Source organism: Lissotriton helveticus, chromosome 12 (assembly GCF_964261635.1).
Source record: "Lissotriton helveticus chromosome 12, aLisHel1.1, whole genome shotgun sequence".
Classification (NCBI taxonomy): Eukaryota; Metazoa; Chordata; class Amphibia; order Caudata; family Salamandridae; genus Lissotriton; species Lissotriton helveticus.
The window spans coordinates 583,109,477-583,123,995 of NC_136073.1; the positions used below are offsets into that span (position 1 = coordinate 583,109,477).

At 38.0% G+C, this 14,519-nt stretch overlaps 1 protein-coding gene across 1 annotated transcript in view; it reads right to left on the reverse strand.

The window, feature by feature from the left end:
• The window catches only part of ADGRG5 (adhesion G protein-coupled receptor G5), a 251,096-nt gene that overhangs the window by 38,616 nt on the left and 197,961 nt on the right, over nucleotides 1-14,519 (reverse strand). Inside the window, 1 exon segment of the mRNA XM_078668837.1 lies at nucleotides 268-542. Coding sequence (XP_078524963.1) covers nucleotides 268-542 — 275 coding nt within the window.

Sequence of the window (14,519 nt, forward strand, 5' to 3'; positions counted from 1 at the left end):
ATAAAGGTATCCCTCTGCTGGGGTGGGGAGGGTTGTGCGGATTCATGACCCATCTTAGCTCTGCTCCTCCCATGCCCCACTCCATGAGGATGGAAGAGAGCTTTGCGAGCCAGAAAGTTGTCCATCAGAGGATCTTGAGAAATTTGTTGCATAACATACAGCTCAACACTGCGAGGATGTTGTGAAACTGTCATTCACCATATCAGTGTAGATCTGTCACCCACTATACAGATATCAACCCAGATGGCAATAGAAGTTGTCCCTTACCCCAGCCGACAGCGCACAGCTTGTGTAGGTAATGCCGGAAGTAGATGTTATACACTTTGATGAGAAGAAGGTAGAGGTGGAAACCTTCGATCAGCATCCAGGTGAAGCAGCAGAGAAGGGAGCAGTGGAGCAGGACAGCAGCGGCTGTGCAGAGTCCAGGCTTGTCCAGGGAAGCTCGCGCCAGGGTCTCATTGGTCAGGAAGCAAACATTGAGGAAAAAGATGGAACCCACCAGGTTCATGTGGATTTTTGCTGTATAGTCATTCTTGCGTTTTCTAAACAAAAAGGCACGGAGATCAGCAAAGCTATGCATTGACTATTGTAGAATTACCAACAAATAAGTTTGTCAGGGGCTGAAAACTATAAAGAGGCCATTGTTTGTGACATAAATACATATCTTAATATTATGTTTATCAACAGGATTTTAATCCTTTGAGCACAAGAAATTCCGTGTTTGGCGGTACGGTGGACAGTAAACCCACAGTGGTGGTGCAGCTATGCCGCACCAGTTGTCCAACTGCTGTATTATGAGTTTGATGGTGGTACCGCCAGGCAGTCCCACAGCGCTGCATTTCTAAGGCTCACAAACAAACCTTGGAAAGGCACCGCCTTGTGCCAGCCACCACAGGACCATCCGACCTGCATTCCAATCAGAATTCGGCAGACGGCCAGACTATGGGCTTGGCGGTCTTTGAGCAGGGCGCTGGCGTGACTCTCCCTCTCCAGGACCGCCAAACTTGTAATCAGGCCGTCAGTAATAAAAAAGATCAATGACAAATACAAAAAAATATATTTACAAAAACAGAAAAAAGAAAGTAAAAAGGATCACACAAACATGTATGCAGAGATTTTATTTAAAGAGCGGACAGATGCAACAAAAGCAACCAGAAAGACAAGGAAAGGTAAAATTATATGTTCATAGTTTAAAATTCTGTAAGCAAGGAGGCAAATCCTTTTTAGTACTATCGTAAAATTGAGAAAATATTAGAGGAGTGGTTTTGAGGTAGAATGCACTAAAGAGAAAAGAATGAAAAAATGAATAGCTCAAAAAATAGATTTGTTAAGTATTCATGCATCCTTTTATATCTTCTCCGTGGCTGGGCAGTGTTCTCTTCCACACACGGACAAAGAACACAATACACTGGTTGGCAAATTTAAAAAAACATATTATGCTTTTGTTTACTGGCCTATGCACAAAAGGAGACGACAAAAGAAGTCAATAACCATACAATAAAAAGAGCATTTCAAAAAAATCCATACATAGCTCATCTTCTGTATCAGTTTTTATCTCTGCCAATAGAAAATGAAAGACTGCAGCACAAATACTTCTATAGGGTCTATGCTAGATCTCCCAGTAATAAATCCTATAATTTCAGCCCGAGAGTTATCATTAACAACTACTACCATACCATTACTAGTTGGAATCTGAGAGTCTACTAAGAAATGGGGAATAATGTTTGTAATCGGATTTGCAGCTTGCAATTTCTCTGCTTATTTCTGGGAAACAGCTTTTACAACGCAGTGCAAAATACATGCTGCGGATACAACGCAGGCGTTCCAATGACTGCATCTTTACCACGCATTCTTTTACCAAGCATATAATTACAGTGATATGCCTTAGGGAAAGTGGCGTTGGACTTTAAAGTCTAACTCTTTCCCTGCTGTTGCACAGCCTGGAGTTGGATTAGTAAATTATACCGCTCCAAAGTCCAGAGCTTTCTCTAAGACATGCCGGTTTAACCATATGCGCAATACAGTAATGCCTGGTAGAGACGCATTTGTTATAAAGATTGTGGAGTAACAGCATGCATGGTAAAGGCATGTGTTGTTCTGACATACAACCATTAATTCTGATTGAACAAAACAAGCAGGACAGACATTGGGAAGTCAATTATTCGGTGGAAATTTGCTTCTTTCTCACCTTCTGTGCGTGGCCCAGAATCATTTAAATTCCAGCAGTTCTCAACCATAAGTCCTTAAAGTGATCAAAAAAGTCTGCAAGATTGCCTATATACCATTGTTTCACTATTCGTTATGAAGGTTCATTTCTGGAATATAGACTCTCAGTAGAAATGTGCATCTTGTACCCACACCAAACATGGGCCTACTTTTTCCATAAAGCAGTATCTTTAGTGTATCTGGGGTTCCCAATGATGAACCTCCTCCTGCCATTGATCAGGTACTGAATCTCTAGATTGCTAATTTCCGCCGTTTAACTATTTTATATCAGAATGTTTCTTCTGAGGACTCCTATCAGGGGTTGTTGTGATTCTTCAAGGGATTTCTTTGCCCAGTTTTGGTTTTCTTTAAGCTTTGTTTGTTCATTGGGGGCTAACTTTTTTTGAGTTCACTTAATGACTTTTTTCTGAGTGCACTGAGACAGGACTGGCAATTTGCTCTTCACAGTTCTCCTTACTTAGTCAGTAGAGGCTGAGATGTCCTATTCTGGAATAGCATCTCCAGGGGATCAGTTGGAGAGTGTCTTGAAAGTCTTTTTAAGCTATTTATAGCTTCATTATTTCTGCCTTCTGGGATTCAATTACTTCCAGCACCTCATTCCTCTTGGCATTTGCTATCCCCGCCACTACCACCTTTTATGATCTATGAGCAGTAGCAGATCATTGAACGGGAAAGGGTGTATCATTTTGACGTGGACTAAAAAAATGTAAATTTGCTTGATATCCCTGCACAACCTGGAGAAAATAGGTTTTGTGATGCTGTGTGTGGATAGAAAGACTTTGGGTCTTAAGTTTTGACTGCAGGGTCTGAATTGCCGTCTTCCCCATAACTTCTTGCTCTCCTGCTCTCCAACATTACTTTTGTTTGGATTATCCCCATATTTCGCTAACCTTGGGTAAATCAACTTTTGCTTCCATCAGTAGTGTTCCTTCAGCTACCCCTCAATGGCTTTCTAATTAGGATCTTTCTCCTACTCTACTCTAGTATATTTTCTTCCTTCCTAGGACTGAACTAACAAATCGCCTTTGATTATCACACCTCACTGCCTGACATTCCAGTTATTGGACCTGAAAAATGGATTTGGGGGGTTGCTAATATCAGGATAAGAGGTTGAGAGAAGCTGCTACTGCTTGCATATTTTCAGACTATTTCTGTAATTTTCCCTGGGACTCTTGTCTGAGATTTTCAGAAGTGAGTTCTCACATTATTCCTAACCCTTACTACTGTACATCATTCATACAGTGAATGGGAGCTACTTCTGCCACCTTTCACTGCTGTTACTATCCTAACTTCTTTCTAGAAGGGCATGGCCTTAATATCTTTGGATCAGTGACTAAATATCGAGGGAGAGAATATCAACTGTCCAGAATATCGATGCCAAAATATCGAGGGACAGAATATCGAGTCCCTATCTACAAACAGGTAAGTACTAAAATATTGAGTACAAAATATCGGTGTTTAAAATATAGTTAACTAAAATATCGAACTTTTTTAAATGTATTAAAAATAATATAAAAGTAATTAAATATTAAACACAATTAAATAAAACATAGTTAAAATAATGTAAAAATGCTTAAAATGTAAAAATAATAAATGTAATGTAAAAAATATATTTTTTTTACCATATATATATATGTACTTAATAATATTATAAAATAATTATTAATCTTAATTATAAAATATTTAAAACATTAAAAATATATTTAAATATACATACATAAACCTATTACATAAATATAAAAATAAATAGTATATAATAATTTAAATAAATAAAGTAATACTTTTTATTTTAATAATTTACACTACATTAAATAAAACAACATTAAAAATGTTGCATAGCTAGCGGATAAAATTAGTATTCACACTCCAACAAGTGCAAAAGTAGAACATTTGTCAGATAGCAGGTGGGTACAAATTACTAATCCCACTCCAGTGAGTGGAACAGTAGGGAAAGTGTTGGATAGCAGGTGGGTAAAAATTACTATTCCGACTCCAGCGAGTGGAACAGTAGGGAAAGTGTTGGATAGCGTAGGGGTAAAAATTACTATTCCCACTCCAGTGAGTGAAACAGTAAGGAAAGTGTTGGATAGCGGGTAGGTAAAAATAACTATTCCGACTCCAGCCAGGGGAAAAGTAGGGAAAGTGTTCGATAGCGGGAGGGTAAAAATGACTATTCCCACTAGAGTGAGTGCAACAGTAGGGAAAGCATTGGATAGCGTAGGGGTAAACATTACTATTCCCACTCAAGTGAGTGCAACAGCAGGGAAAGTGTTGGATAGCATAGGGGTAAAAATTACTATTCCCACTCCAGAGAGTGCAACAGTAGGGAAAGTGTTGAATAACGTATGGGTAAAAATTACTATTCCCACTACAGTGAGTGCAACAGTAGGGAAAGTGCTGGATAGCGTAGGGGTAAAAATTACTATTCCCACTCCAGAGAGTGCTACAGTAGGGAAAGTGTTGGATAGTGTAGTGAAATAATTTAGTAGACCCAGTCCTACAATTTAATTAAAATTAATTAAAAAAATAATTAATTATTTAAATTTAATTTACCTTCCATTATTTTCTACTATAAACGTCACCTTCAATGGTCTAAATTATTAATAAATTAACATAATTAATTAACATTTAATTAATTAGCTAATCACAATTAACAAAAAAAAAAACAATATCTAAATTAATTACCACAATTAGCAGTATAAAATAACTTTGATTAAATATTATATCAAAATGTATTTTCAATTGATTTAATACACACCATACTCCCCTATAAACACTCAATACACTCCTCCAAAAATGAACATAATTAACAGGTTAAAACATTAATTATTAATTATTAATATTTAATGAATCACTAAGTAATACAAATTTACACAATTTACATCAATTAATTAAAAATGTGCATTAATAACTTTTTAAATATTTGATAATAAATAATTAACTTAATTAACAATATTAATTATTAACATGACATTATTAATTTAAATTAAATTACTTGCAACCCTATTCCCCTATAAACCTACAACCCGTTACGGAACTAATATTCGCAAAAATTAATTACCAATAATAATTATTAACCATAACATTATTAAATAATAATAAGTTAATCTTTTTTTTAATTTACATTAAATTACTTCCCACCCTATTCCCCTATAAACCCACAACCGCAACGGAACTAATATACGCAAAAATTAATTACCAATATTAATTATTAAACAATACATTATTATTATTATTATTATTATTATTATTATTTTTATTACCTCCCGCCCTATTCCCCAATACATCCACAACCCGCTACAGAACTAATATACACAAAAATTAATTAACATAAAATTAATTATCTTAAACAAATTGTAACATACATTAAAAAAATATATACTTTTAACACATATACTAACATATAATACAATTAAAAAGAATTTTATATAATGACATTCTATATAATGACATTCGATATAATGACATTCGATATTACTTACCTATATGTCGATATTATTTCCAACTATATTATGTCTGTTCTATATTCTGCCTCTCGATATTTTTGATTCAATATTGTGTCCTCTCAATATTTTTAATTCTATATTTTGCGTGTTTACCATATCTTTAACTTCAGCAGACTTTGTCTGTCAGCTAAGTATGTATCCACCAGTCAGGGCCAGCACAGCTCTCTTGAGCAGCTGCTCCCATGTAGGTTCTTCTAGGGCAGGATAACAGGAATGAAAGCATGTGAACTGGCCATTAAGGAGGGTGGGATGGAGACCCACTTGGGTGACAGAAGACAACACGGAGTGCAGGGGTAGAGAAGTACACCTTGGCAGTTCGAAAATGCATGCATTCACAGGGTGCTTAACAGAAAAAAATAAGTGATTGAAAAGCAAGCATTGGAAGTGGAAATGCTGGCCAATCAGAGCATGGGTAAAGAGGCAATGCTCCATGAGTGTGACAACCACCAGACTGACAATCTGAGAAATGAATAAGAAGCAGGCAAATGACAGTGAGAGGAAAGTCAATCAATGACAAGCAATGGGTGGTCTCCAAGCCCCTCTATGTACTTGGTAAGCCACAATATGGCTCACAACAGACATGTACTGTCTAGTAGGCTATCAGAGCCATGCCTAGCCTACTGGCATTCAGAAAAGCACTCAAAACTTTAATTTTTGCCTAATCCAGCTATTGAACCTCATCCTGCTGATATGAGCTTGTGCCTTTACACATCCGGGTATTTGTTCGCTTAAGAAATGTATTAGCATAGGCTCAACTTAAAAATGAAATAGCCCTGCTAGAGAATGCGAAGCCTAATGTGAATAGTATATTGGGCCAAAACATAAGATGTCTTAGAATATTAGAGGATTGCGAGCTAGCAGTCATGGTAGCATTATGCCTGAAAAGAGAACTGTGAGGAGTGAGCATTGAGAAGTGAGCTGTGACTTGCTTAATTACACAGGCTGTGAGCGCTGGTTTCCTGCACACAAATGCAGGCAGTCGTGACCATTGGTTGCACAATTACTTAACTATAATCATTACTGTAATCCTATGCTTCCTCCTCACAGTCCTCACTTCATGAGTTGAGCTCTCATGAATTGGGGACTGGGACAAAGGATTTGGACAAGGCCACATTACTTACAGGTAATCTTCATTTCTTCGAGTAGAAAGACTCCTTCTTCTTTACTGGCTTTACTTAATAAAGTAAGGACTGGGATGAGAAAGCCGGAAGAGGTGGTCATCTGTTAGCAGCGTGTCTGTACATGTTCTTATGCAGTGAACCTACCTGTACATTAGTACAAGAGAGTTTGGGTACAGGAGATTGTTGGTGTTGCGTGCATGATGCCTGTGTCATTAAGTTTACAGTGCACAGTGCTATGTTTGCTGGAGATGCTCAGACTCACAAGCAATTTAAAATGTGCATGAGAGGACTTGTAGAAAATGGCACTTCTTTAGATGTTGGATTGAAAATCTCAATTGCATCTTGGACGTCTATGAATTAAAATACTTTCAGGTTTACAACCAGTGACAGTGATATCAAAGATGAAAAGATGAAAAGATAGTGTCTCAAAAATATGTCTACATAGAAATCATCGATCCAGGCTGCAAGTCGGGGAAACACCTGGAGGACAACCTCTGTAGAAAGGAATCTTGCTATGATGCACTTGCTCATGATCCCAGTGTAAAAGAAGTGTTCCCAAACTGGACCCTGCTCACCTACTAAACTTACCATTGCCAGAATGGTAGAGGAAGAAGTTGGGAGTTAAGTTGATGCAGAGGTCTGACATAATTTCTGCTTGTGAGTGGGACATTGGTCAGGTTGTAGTGTAAAGCATCACATCAGACTGGCATGTGATATGCCATTCACACAGCTGTCACAATACTGGACACCAATAAAAGCAGAGGATATAGGTAAAGGCTACCAGAGATCGGTGGGTTTAAGGTTACTTGTGGGTGTTCGTGTTGGGACGCGTGACACGCAACATTGTTTTTCCACAACTTTTTGCAGTGGAATTTTAGAGACATTTGTCTGGAATGTTGGTGCATTTTGTTACGACATGATTGAAAAATATTTTTCTATGTAAGTTGAAGGGTAAGAGAATAGTGGGAACTGCATTTGGAATTGCGGTCATTCCTTCGTGAAATGAGTGGCTTATCAAGTGGAGTAGTCATCTATTTGGGAAACAGTTGGCCAAAAGGGTGGAGGGCATAAGGGTATGAGTTGGTAGCAACTTCTGACCATTTTGACTGAGTTACAGAAAGGGAGGGGTTATTAATTTGATAGTCATTATTCTGGGTGAAAATGACTTGGTTCAGCTGCCTTGTCCAGTGCTTCTTAACCAGATAAAAACAGGATTTGAGAAAGATGAAGAAGTAATTGGCAGGGACTTGTGCAGTTTCGACAGAGTGTAGTGTAGTTCCTATATTCCAAATAGACTCTGCTCATTGGAATAATATACACTATAGATTTGACATAGGACTGAGGTCAGTATGTCTCTATCGAGTATATTAAACTTAATTGTGTGTGTGCCAGCTAACTCAGAGGTCACTAGAAACTTTCTCAAGTAAACCAGAAAGGATTAGTCTCTGACAACCGCATAAACATGACAACTTTGTTTCCCCTAGGACCGGAAAAATATCTTCAGAGTCGTGGAAACAATAGATAACTATGTCACTCAGTCAATCGTGCATGCTTCGTTTCTACAGAGTTTGCACAGAAATAGTGAGACGGGCGTTTCAATTAAAGGATTTATTGAACAGTCTTATTTCTCATGCAAGAGATATGAACTGCTACAATCGTTAGACAGAATGCGAAGTATAATGTCTACAGCGCAAACAGTAATATAAAATAATACTGTAATAGCATTGTCTGTTTGCTATGACATGTATAAAAATACATACATGAATAACTCAGGCAAAATATGCCTACCCCAATGTACCTAACCTAGTACCAGGGAAGAAGTAGGTGTTGTCGTTAACATAAGTTTTAGTTCTGCCAAGAATTGCCAAAGGTTTCTCAGCTCCATACCTTAGAATGAGAGAGGTCGGTATCTCTTTCACAGGACTCGATTTCCCAACACCCTGCAAGGGGAGTCAGAAACACTGGAGTTGAATTCTCGGTAGGAGGATGTCAGCGTCTTGTCAGCGGGAGAATTGGCTTCCTTCGGTACTTGCTGTAGCGAGCTGCGTCGTGCAAGTAGGTAGTCGAACTGCACCAAACCACACTGTGCTTTGCTATGGCAAGTGAATCTATATTTATACCTTGAAGGTGTTTAGGAATGCCAGTATTGGCGTAAAAGTCGGGAATATGAACGTCATGAATGAACCCCTAAGGAATAGTTGTTCATGCATAATAATGAGTTCTTGGATAAATCAATATCCAGGCAAGTGTTAAAGATTGCAGGGATCTGTTAGCATGAGCTGAAAGCCATTTTGTACTTGGCAATTTTAGTTAGCCATGTGCTTGCCATGTGCCGTTTACCTCTTCCACGGCCTTGCACATGCTCAGAGGGGCCTAGCTAGTAGAATGCATCTGCTCTTATGTTATACCTGTCAGGCTAATCTTGCTGCTGTAAGGAGAAATAACTCTCCTCCCAATTTGTTGAGCAAGCAAACCTTATATACCCATATTAGTCATTTTGCATGCTGGTACATGCCAGGACCTCCCCTTGGTTTTATGCTGACTAATGTAACCTAAGCATATATAAGGCCCCTGTTTTCTGTACTCCTTAGAATGCCTCCTACAGTTACCTGAGGGTACTGTGTGACGTAGTCTCCCTCATCTGAGGTCAATAAATATGTCTTTTATATTACAGCGTCTGTGCCAATCTCTTCTTTATTGGTTTACAAGGACCAGGTGTATCAGTGGGACCCCTGAGAAGGTTTCTATTTTCTTCAAATGGCGCTCAACGTGGACCTCATCAGAGAAGCGGCTATCCAAGGGAGTGGTCTTGACAGGAATCTACTGAGGAAGACAGGACAGGAATTCATTAAGGAGGTACCCTGTGCACTGAGATTCTCTGTCTCTGCAGCTCAGTATATTTCTGGTCTTCCTGGTTTGATCCTCCAACTGTTTACCGCTCCTGACTGAGAACATTTTTGGCGTGAGTATTCTAAAAAGACCGTTATGTCATTCAGAACTTGGCAGTGAGAGGTTGGAGATTTTTGCTTTGGAGATTTGTGCTTTGGAGATTTGTGAGATTTGTGCTTTGGAAAGGTCGTCGACATGTGATTTGTTTTGGAAATTGGCCAATATTATGGAATATGGAAATATATGAACTGCAATTTGTGTAGGCAGGTAATGAAGAGACTTTTCTCTACTTTTTTATAAAACTTGAACAGCACACATTGAGATAAGTGCTACTTTGCGTATAATATTGCATATGCTGCAATATTTTTGGCATGTCTGTTTCAAGCGCACATCAAATAATGTGTTGCTTTTTGGAGGTACCATAATGAGATGTGAATAGAATCAGCCGGCTTCCCTAGAGAGGATACTTAAATAGGTTTAGGTATAAAACAAAGTACCCCATGGTATCAAAAAATGTACATAAAAAGGATTCCTATTATGCGCACTTTTAAAAGTGGAGATATGCAGAGCGTTTTTTTTGGTATTCTGCCAGCCAAAACTAGTGAATTTGGTGTATTTTAGCTTCTTCAAAATGGAACAGTCTTTGGGCTGTTTTTGTGCAGTCTTATGGGCTACTATTGAGAAGCTCTTTTTGTAAATATGACTTACAACTAGTATTTACAAATGGTTTGGTTTAGGTACAGTCTGTGGGCTGTCTTTCGTTTCTGTCCTCAGTGTTGATTTGTGGGTTAAATGTGTGTTTAAATGTCTATGTGGTTTGTGATTTGACACCGTTGGTACTTGTGTGAGTAAATAGTGATTGCGCTTTTTGTCTAAGAATGGCTAGCCTTTAGTGTGCTATTGTGTCTTCTGAGTGTATGACCCCCTTCTGTAAATGTCTGGAATGAGCTCAATGTGTTTGTTTTGTTTTTTTGTCGTCATTCTGTTATGCAAAATGTCATTTAATTAATATTAAATAAAAAATCCAGAAATGAATTATATAACATATGCTAAATAGCTGCATGTTACTATTAAATTGACAGAGTAAGACACTATACATGTGTGCAAATTGCCACAATGCTAAAGATACAATTAGAATTCACATTCAATAGGAATAAAATAGGCCTCAAAAACGAAATTGTGTACTTTGTAATAATTGTGACTGAAATACAAAATGTTACAGCATTTTCCTTAGATACATTGTATTAGATATTAAAAGGCATTCACATCATGTGAGTGAATTTGGTTGTTGCTGAACTAAACACACATTATAGAACGATAGATTTGACTGCATAGAAATGCCTCCGTTTTTAAATAGACTGTCACCGTGCTTACCTTTCAACAACAAAAAAAGAGGCTTTCCAACAGCTGTGTTTAGCCTGTCTCCCTGAGAAGAAGCTGTTTGACACAACAAATGGGATTTAACTCTGTCAGAGTATTACAAATACAGAAAAAAAGGTTTTTTTCCTGAGAAAGGCATGAGAATTCGATGCCTGCTGATCAAACAACAGCTGCATAAATAGCACATCGCTGTTTTTGACTGCAGGCCACACAGTGAAAGGTATGCTGAGTCAACTAGGATTTTAAGTTAGTGTCAACCTGGTATAGAGGCTTGCATGCTTTTCAAAAAAGCTGCAAAAAATCAGTTTCATTATTTTGGATAACAGGAAAATATCGGTAGTAGGGATTTCCTTTCTTAATGCCTTTTTACATAAGCACATCTGTGGTTTTGATGTTAAATAATAATTGTCCTTTAAAAAAGTGGCACCGATTTTTCATGTTTCAAGTTAGGCTTTTGTGCTTAGGATTATACATGAATATATGTTGAAGGCAAAAAAGGAATGAAGCTTGCTTTTTCATATATGCAAAGGGTTGGAGTTATTATTAGAAAAAGTTTGATTATATGAAAAAATATATATATTATTAAAAATAAGTGCTTTAAATTATTTTTTAATCTTTATAAAGCCTAATAATCATACTGTGAATTCCTAGCATCAAAGTTGAATTTAAGCAGTGCTGTACCGCAATAGGAGGAAACTTACATGTGAAATGTCACTTTACCCAGGCGTACAAAACTAATTTTTATAAGGGTATATCTTATATATTTCTGATTTCCCATTCCTGGGCTATCTAGAGAACACTCTGGGGATTCCTATTATTCAAAAATATTGTAGGATATTCATTTTTAAGTGCCCCAAACATCAAAGTAAAAATTGGGCACAATTCACTGTTTAAAAGCAATTCTGACCCTCAGAGCAGCGTTCAAACTGCTCTTAGGCTTCAGTAAATGCACACATTTAAGTATAACACAAATAGCTGACCTCTATACTGCTAGAAAAGTATACCGCACACTGCTTACAATTGAAAATAAATATAAAAATCAGCAGATGTTATTGTCTTACCTCTAAATTACTGGCCAACATGAATGGAATAGGTCTGCTTTTCGGCTATCAGTCTCCAGGGTCACTTTGAATAGGGAGAACCCCATGGAAAGCCTTGCACACAAAATATGACAGCTGGCAAAGAGTTAAAGGTTGAGTTCTACATTTAGAAGCCTATAAGGGCCCAGAGCAAGTTTTGCCTTTGACATTTTGACCACTGCCAATTTTTGAAAGACAAGATGGCAGCGCGGGGAGAGGAAGAGAAGTTTTGCTTACTTTTTTTTGGCAAAAACAAGTTCTTATGCACTCATATGAACAAAAGGCAATGCAATGGTATATGTGAGCTTTGAGTAACAGATATCTTTGCCATATATACAGCATTAATGCTTTTAGTTTTAGGATTACTGTACAAGGGCTGATATAAGACCGCAATGGGATTTAGCTTGACTTCATGTGCCCTCATGTTATCACTAGTATACTTGCTAAAGGGATTGGTAGTCGGTTATTCATGTTTTTTAGCTAGCTCAATGTGCTCCTTACCTCCTCCGAGTTTGTTTATGCCCAGTTGCTACAAATAGGGGTTGCTAGTGTTGACAGAAGTGAAACCTGTTTCTGTTTCCTGCTGTCAAAATGGGGGAAGGAGTCTAGCTCCTGTACAAATTAAGGGTAGGCAAATTTATATTTTCTCTCTCTTTTTCTCACTTTTTTGTTTAGTCTGTCTTAAGTTATCTGTGAAATAGCCGTGAGACATTGAATTGGCTATTCAGTAATACTGTTTTAAACATTGTTAGCAATAATAAAATTAATAAAATATATATGCTATGTTACTGCCCATCCTGTCTGATGAAATTTTAAAAGGATGAGTAGTCTAGATTGCTGTTCCCTTATTTGGTCTTTAAGGGGAACTAGATGTGGGTAGTTTTTGTTCTACAATTCTCAGGTGATAACACCATTATTATTAGCTAGTCTGTGTAAATAAATTGACAGCCCTTATTAGAGCTGATGTTGCATAGTTTGGATTGTGAACAGTAGAATGCAGGGAAAGATGCCCATGAGATCCGTAGCAAACATTTTTGAAGAAAATATTGTTTTATAGACGTTTGTTTGTCACAACATGTTCTGCTGGAGAAAATGTATCCACTATGTTGAAGTTTTTTTTAGTTCTTTATGTAATAAAAATCCCTGTTAAATTGGCCGTTTTAGATTTTCCTGTTGCGCCTATAACATGAGAGCATGATTCTAAGCGTACAATGTAGGTGCTTTAATTAAGAAAAATCATTTTAGACGTGTCTGCAGTCCTGTACAAGTAATGTAAAATCTATGAGTAAAAGTGTAGAACATTTCCTTTTTTCTTGAGGGTCTTCAGATTAGTAATATAGGAATACACAGATGTAAGGATTAGGGGTATGTCTGTATTGTTTTTCTCTTTTCCTCAGAATTTAGTGAATGAACACATACTTCCTTAGCTGCTTCAAGTAGAATAATAGGTCTGGGTTTTTTTTACTCTCACATAGATAAATTAAGTGCTTCTTGTGTGCCTTGCTAATATATGGGGCGTCCCAAGACTAGGAAGTATTCTGAGACTATCCTCTCTTTTGTTCTGTCCACCAATAGATATTTGCTGCCTTCCAACCATTGCCAGAGGGGGCTGGACATCAGATCCAGCTTGGGGAGTCAGCACCAGTCCAGCTTGAAGTCAAGGTGAAGGTAACCAGCACAGGCGTTGCTGGCATCTAGAACCTCAGTGAACGTAGAATGCGGAAGCACTGGGACGTGAAGTGTGTACCCCTGCCACTGTCTTGGGCAAAAGACAGGTCACAAATCAGAAAGGAGAAATCGTGGATCAAGGTTTTGATGCCCAGCTGAGAGAGTCACAGACCGACCAGAACGGCAAGGAGGCTTTGCTTGAGGTGACCCCTTTTGAAACAAGGGTTGCTTCAGAGATCCTTGCATCAGGTCTCTGAATCCTGGTACCAAAGTGAATGCAAGTTTGCACCTTCGTTTGTTGGTCAAGAGATACCTGGGCACACTGGATGCAAAGTGTGGCCCCAACAAAGAGCAGTGCGCCAATAGAGTAATATAGGAGTTAGGTAAGGACTTGAGTTGAGCATGTAGCACGATAACAGGGAAATGCCGGTTTCTTTCTAAGTTGGCAGGTTTTCTTTTACTGGTGCATTAAGACATTAGATATGAGGATTACAAGTAGACCCTGGACGATGGTGTGCAAGTGTCTGTGGTGGGTAAGGAATTGTACTCATTGGAGATATGGGAGAAGGTGTCAAGGTTGTTCGGAAAGAAAGCATGGGACTGGGGTCCAGGCGGGTCTGTTAAGAAGAAGGGGCAGAAAATGCTTGTGT